The sequence below is a fragment of the Astyanax mexicanus genome, chromosome 2 (assembly GCF_023375975.1).
Source record: "Astyanax mexicanus isolate ESR-SI-001 chromosome 2, AstMex3_surface, whole genome shotgun sequence".
NCBI classification, from domain to species: Eukaryota; Metazoa; Chordata; class Actinopteri; order Characiformes; family Acestrorhamphidae; genus Astyanax; species Astyanax mexicanus.
This window is the reverse complement of record NC_064409.1, coordinates 54174646-54181475: the sequence shown is the minus strand read 5'-3', so window position 1 is coordinate 54181475 and position 6830 is coordinate 54174646. Positions and strand designations below refer to the sequence as shown.

The 6830-nt window shown below is 40.4% G+C and overlaps 1 protein-coding gene across 1 annotated transcript in view; it reads right to left on the bottom strand.

The window, feature by feature from the left end:
• Positions 1 to 2197: 2197 nt before the first annotated feature.
• Positions 2198 to 6830, bottom strand: part of hcn4l (hyperpolarization activated cyclic nucleotide-gated potassium channel 4l) — a 35343-nt gene continuing 30710 nt past the window's right edge. The window contains exon 8 of the mRNA XM_015605106.3: positions 2198 to 6571. Coding sequence (XP_015460592.3) covers positions 5013 to 6571 — 1559 coding nt within the window. The 3' untranslated portion in view covers positions 2198 to 5012. The remainder of the gene's footprint in view (positions 6572 to 6830) is intronic.

Genomic DNA, 6830 nt, shown 5'->3' with positions numbered 1-6830 from the left:
GGCTTTGTTGGGCTAATGTAGGACAAAGATTTGATTTCACACTGCTGAGTATCACCATCTAGTGGAGCTTTTTGGAAATAGGCATGACATTCATACCAGCCCAATGTCACTGCTTCTCATTCCTTATAATAGTACACATTCCCTTTTTTGGTCCCCTTGTCTGCCTTAATCAGTATAATACTAGCTTAAATTCAGTTTAGACTGCAATCATGTAAAATATACAGTCTGATTTTGTGCTATACAAATATCTTATTTGTCTGGACAGAATCATGGGTTTGATCTGACTGGTTTGAGCAACTTTATTAATACTTTATTTGAGTTAGTGTTAGAATAGTCTGAGCTTTTCACTGTTAAGTTTGGTATTATATATATTTTTTTCCAGTTCAGAGATTAAAATGCACAGCAAATTCCCAGCACTACCAAACAATGTAATTTCATTTTAGTAAAGTGACAGAAATAAATGAACACTAGATGGCAGTATGTAATTAAACACCAAGCAGCAAAGCAGTACTTTAGCACTCCAGCAATAAGCAATAAACACTAAATTTCATATTTTTAACCCAGTCATATGCAGAGATCATAAATTGAAAATTGATAATAATTAGTCAGTAAGATAAATGACAATATGATAATAGCAGTGATGGGTCAAGCACACCTCCTCCTCTCAACTCATCCATGTGTGCATTCAAGCAGCCCAGGTTCCGATATGCAGAATGAGTCAGCACTCTGATTTCCTATTAATATTCACATCACTAGGAATGTACTGAGAACATTCAAACTTTTCAAACTTCCTCAGGAACCTCCAATAAATCAATAGTAAACGAATTCTCCAGCCCTTCATACTGGGCCTCAGTCTGCACTCTCAAACCAGAAGCAGAAGGAAGAAGATCCAAATGCAGTGCAAACGCTCAGAGATTTGAGAGTGTTGGTCATAAGCGGAGAAATGTTTGATCATGCCGTAATTAGCAGAAATAGCAGTGTGCATATTCACAGTCTGCATTGTCAGGATGGCAGGGATCAGCTGGTCAATTTGTATGCAAATAGGGTGAGGCTTAGCCTGGCTAGCACTGTACAGCCCTTCTCCCAGGAACAGAGCTATTTTCACCTCAACCAAAAAAAGAAAAAGGAAAAAAAAAAAGTAGACACTGATGCAGAAGCACCATATCCCTCCATATTAATCGAACAACACATCAAAGCAGATATCACCCTGAATAAGAATTAAGATTCCCTTCGTCCACCGATACCAACCAAATATTTGGCTTGTTTTCCTCTATTTCAACAATCACTCCTCCCCAAAACACACCAGGTTAGAATGTCTCTCTGCGCTCGCTGACACCGCTGAGGAGGTGCTGTGATTTGGAGTGTAGGCTAAACATTCAAGTATGTCAGTCAGAGAGCTCAGCAGGGGGGATGGAGAGAGAGACACAGAGAGAGATTGATCCAGCACTGCGTCCGCTGTGTCTGGGAAGTGGACGATGCTATCTCTAGCCCCTATTGGAGCAACATCAGAAGGAGTCGGAGGCTCCAGAACATGCCCTAAAGGCTCAATATAAAGGCCCAATAACTGAACCAGTACATCGGATTGGATTCTCAAGGACACGACCTTCTGACTGCTGTATGAATGTGAAAGAAACACACACGCTAAAGGAACCAATCACCAGATCCAATACAGCGTTCAACATAAACATACACAAATGTGCAGAGAGAGAGAGAGAGAGAGAGAGAGAAAGAGAGAGACAGATAACAGGAGAAAGAAAAAAAGAGAGATTAACTGTGAGATAGGTAGAAAATAAAAATGAAGGAAAAAGGAAATACAATGTGTGAGAACGAGAGGAGTGTCAGAGAGATAGATAAATAGAGGCCAATGTACTGTAGATGGACAGCAAAAGAAAGAAACTGTAATAAATAGATAGATAGATAGATAGATAGATAGATAGATAGATAGATAGATAGATAGATAGATAGATAGATAGATAGATAGATAGATAGATAGATAGATAGATAGATAAAGAAGTAAAAAAACTGAGTGGAAGAGAGCTAGATAAATAGAGGCTAATATACTGTAGATGGATAGCAAAAAATTGAGATAGATAATCATCAGCAAAATAAAGAAAGTGTAACAGATAGATAGACAGAGAAATATATTAAAGCAGAGAGAAAGAGAGAATAAAACCAGAATAAATAAGTGACTAAACGATGGGGACACAGAGTTTTAATGCGTACAGTATTTCAGTAGTTTTTAAACTATCAGTACAGTTAAATAAACTTTACTCCGCTTCTGAAATTATATAATCACATATATTTATGTAATTCATATGTATTTATGATAGACATTTATCTTAATGCTGTATGACTGTGTGGTATGTAAACTGCAGTTGGCCATGAAAGGCCAAAGGGACACAAACATATAAAAATGAATTCTGATGCAAATGGTTTGTTCCATATGACCTTGGGTAAAGCCAGCGGGGAATAATACTCTTGAATGTTAATGGAGATGAAAAAACAGTATGTAGCTGCTATTATAGCATTAATAACGCTATACTCGCTCATCACAAAAGATAGATGCTCTATCCTAGTTGTTTAATCCCCAAAAGAAAAATATTGCACAAAATAATACATACTCTCTCTCTCTTACACACACACACATACACACATGTCCTTATGCACACGCATTTAAAGATGTACATGATAGTCTATGAAGAGTAGTAGTTCAGTTAAACGCAGTACTCTCTAGTGCAGACAAATAGGCTCTTTGATGCTGGAGTAGTTACACCATAAATATTCAATATTCCACATCTCCCCTACATTTGCATTTCCCTTGTAGTTATCTGGATGGAAATGTGGGGACTTGAGGTAGTGTAAAAGGTAATCATAGTATGAATACTGCAATGACACTACGCTTTTCAAATGCAAAATGCAGAAAAATGTTAAATCTATAAAGCAAAAGTAACTGCGGGTTCTCACTGATATGCACCTTTGTCACAACACCAGGTTAAAAAACAAGATAAATAAAGAAACAAACACATGCATACATGAAATAAAATCAGTTTCACAGAATTAAAACTTGTTAAATTACACTGACATGCCAAAAAACGTGGGACAGCAGTATGTTAATATAGAGAAGGGCTTGGGATTGCCCACAGCTGAATAAGTGGTGCACTAATTTCATATAACGTCATAGAAGGTATTAATATCCACAGTGAATAGCGCAGTGGGTGGTAATGATCATGACAGGCGGCATCTGGCTAGGATTGTCTGTGAGAAAAGACATCAACATTCAATGCACATACATATTCCACAGGTCAGTGCAGTGTGATTTAGCTTCCATGGGACACGTTACTGGTCCCTATCTTATGAATTTGGGCATGTCAGTGTATAACAAAGTATAATATCAGAGATTCAAATTCCTAAACATCTTGTAGCACCAGTACAACAAGACATTCAGGTGACACTTTGCACCACAATGCTTCTGGAAAGCTTAATATCTGTTAGGGATTTTTTTGAGAATTGAGAATCGTATGTCATCTTGTTGTTGCGGGAAAATCTTGTATCTCCATTTTAAACATTTTTCATATTTCTAGCACTTGTTCTTTACATTTACCTATGCTCCCAAATGACTAACTGACTAAAATATTTTGTATTGAATTCCACTGAAAATAAAAAAAAGTTTTTTTCTATCTCTTGTAAAGCTGTCATTTTGGAGATACAAGGTTTTTGTGTAACAGCAACGACATAATAAAAAGTCTAAAGGAAGGACCCTTACCAAAAACATTACCCCTTTACATAATACTGTATCAGTTACATTGTTAATATCCTTATGGGTCTAAACCAAATTGTTAAAAATATGGCTACAAACAATTTCCAACAAATTCCTGTAGTTAGAATATATATATATATATCAGAGAATCATTCAGTTAACTAAATAAAAGCTAATTATTGTGTAACCAGAATGTATACCATGTCATAGAAAACGTAAATATGCATCTAACAAGATGTGCAAGTCATTTCAAAGCAAGAAAAGGAAAAGAAAGAAAACAATGAATGTCCAACAAAAGTGTACAGTTGTAGTTCTGAAAGCACAAGCTTTGGCATACCAAATGGGCTCGTATCACTGCGTCATATTAGTACGTAATCATCTTTATGGTCCAATATCTTTTGTTTGCTAGGAAGAAAGCTGCAATGTACAAACCTCAGAGCATGTACAAAATCAAGCATACAGTTTTATTGCTTAGGTACCGCACAAGTACACATAGAAAGCACATACAAAATGATTGCCATACATTCTTTATCTTATCTCTTTTGTGGTGGAAGTGAGGGGATCGTTCCCTGGTCGTTCAGGCTCTAAGGCAGTTTTGTTAAAAAAGGAAAGGCCATAAATACTGAGCAGTGCGCCTTGATCAACAAGGAGGTATGGTTGGGGGGCAAGGTCTAGTGGAATAATCAGTCTGTGTCTGATAATTAATATGACGAGGATCAGGTGTATGCATTTCTGTGTGTGTGTGTGTGTGTGTATGTGTGTGCAACCTGATAAGTGAGATCTGTACTACATGTTTTTTTTTCTACCACACTAGATGATATGGTGAAGAGCAAGGAGTATTTTTGCATCTTTCCCCAGGATATTTCACTCCTTTGAAAGGGGCCATTTTTTATTGGTACAACATAATTCTGTTATTACTGTAAAGACTTCTTTTTTTTTTGGAAACTGCTATTTGTTGCATATCCCTACATAATCTCACTGTCAGACATTAGTATTGCAAAAAATGCTAAAAGAACTTGGAAGACACAGTCATTTTGCTTGTACACAACTCAATCATTCCCATACACGCTCATTCAGTCATCAGTCACTTCCATATTCCTTCATTTGGCATGAGTTGAAAAGTAGTCATTGTACGATTATAAATGCAGGTAGACAAACGTCCTCTTCTCAGCCATAAAAGTTTCTTTTTTGTAGATAGATATTACTAGGTGATAAAAAACACAGTCTGTACAATAGACAAGGGTACAGTCTGGTCTCATAAGTTTGATGGGAGTTTGGGTTGTAAGCTTGGCGTCCCTGGACTGGATCTGTCTCTAGACCCAGGGGCTGGTGAACCACTAGAAGAGCCAGTCTGCACTATGGACCCTTTTGAAGTCTGTCTCGATAGGGCCACATGTCCTGGTATTGAACTGTATGGTTTAGTTACAGGGGTGGGTGAGGGGGTTTTGGCGAAACCTGAAGTAGACACCACATGGGACGGATCTGGGACATGGGAGACTTTCCTTACTGGCTGGGGTCTTTCAAGAGTACGAGGCGAGGGGAGAGATATAGAGATGGTGCTGAGGTCCTGAGAGGGGAGATCAACCAGTGACCCGCCCCTCTCTCGCGGCTGGGAGGGTGGAGGAGGAAAGAGGGTCTGAGGGGACAGAAGGGAACTCTGAGACCCGGAAGTGCTGGAAGGGTTGCTGTGAAGGGGTGTTCTCTTCCGTTGAACCAAGGGACTCTGGGACATGGGGCTCCAGGCTGGTGGGGTACTACATGGGGAGGCATTCCCTGACCCATACTGGGCAAGCGAGGCCAGGGCAGAGGGTTCACAGGGCTGATGGGGGAGAATATCAGGCTGTAGTATGTTTTGAGGGTCCTGAGTCTGGGGTTTTGGGGAAGACTGCTCTGAAAGATTCGTGGAGCAAAGTGGAGATCTGGTAGATGGTGATGGAGTGGCTGTTCTGACTGGCTTGCTTACCTCCTGACTGCGTTTGGCCTGCTGAAGACTGGGTTGCGTGGACTGCAGTTGGGTCAATATTGGGCTAATTGAGTGGGCTATCAAAGGGGTTAGAGTAGAGGCAGGGGGGATGGAAAACTGAGCTGCATCTCCACCTAGTGCCCCCTGTTGAAAGAAGCCAGGCAGTGGAGCAGTGATGTTGGGAAAAGAAGCTGGTGGAAACTGAGGTTGGGTGTGAAGCTGGGCTATACTTGAGGTTCGAGAACCACAGGTGGCCAGAGGCCTGTGGGAGAAGACGGATGCTTCGCTGATGCTTGATGTGGAGGTGGTAATTGTGGTTGTGGTTGAAGATGGCAGGGAGCTGGAAGCAGAAATTGGAGGAGGTGTGGATGCTGTTGCAGAACTTTTGGCTAGGAGAGAATCTAGAATAGGTGTTTCCACACCTGAGCCAAGCTGAGAACTGGCACCAGAAGATGAGCCACCCCGTGTGGAAGCACCTGTAGCTGCAGTTGGCATGGGGAACCTTCTCAAATGGCCTGGCGGGTCTTTGAGTGAACCTAGCAAGGGCACTGGAGGCCGGAAGAGCGTGTGGGGTAGATGCGGGTGTCGAGTAAGGGCGATGGCCACAGAGGTGGTGGCAGCAGCAGCTTGGAGAGGCGCCTGGATGAGAGGAGCCCAGATGACTGGGGTGTGTGAGGAAGGATTGTGTGCTATATGTGGAGCTGGAGGAGGAGTCTGCAATAGGTGGGCACAGTGAGCCATGTCCCTGTCATGCTGCACAATCTGCTGGATGATCTCATTTTCCTGGTAGTTAAGCACACCTGAGTTGAGATCCCGCTGTACCTTGTGCTGGAGAACAGAGTTTCTTTTTCCTATTGTGAAAAAAAAACAGGAATAAAAGCATTAGGAAAAGTAGCATTACACAACATAGATATAAAATACTGCATTTGTGATATATATATATATATATATAAGTTTAGTTATATAAAGTATATAAAGTATCATATTGTGAGGATCTTTCTTGCAATTGTATTGTGATTGTATAGCCTTGAAACAGTAACAATTTTAAGCACAGAACATCTTTTCAACTATAGAGAGCCTAAAGCCCATCCATCCATTCATTAATCTTTT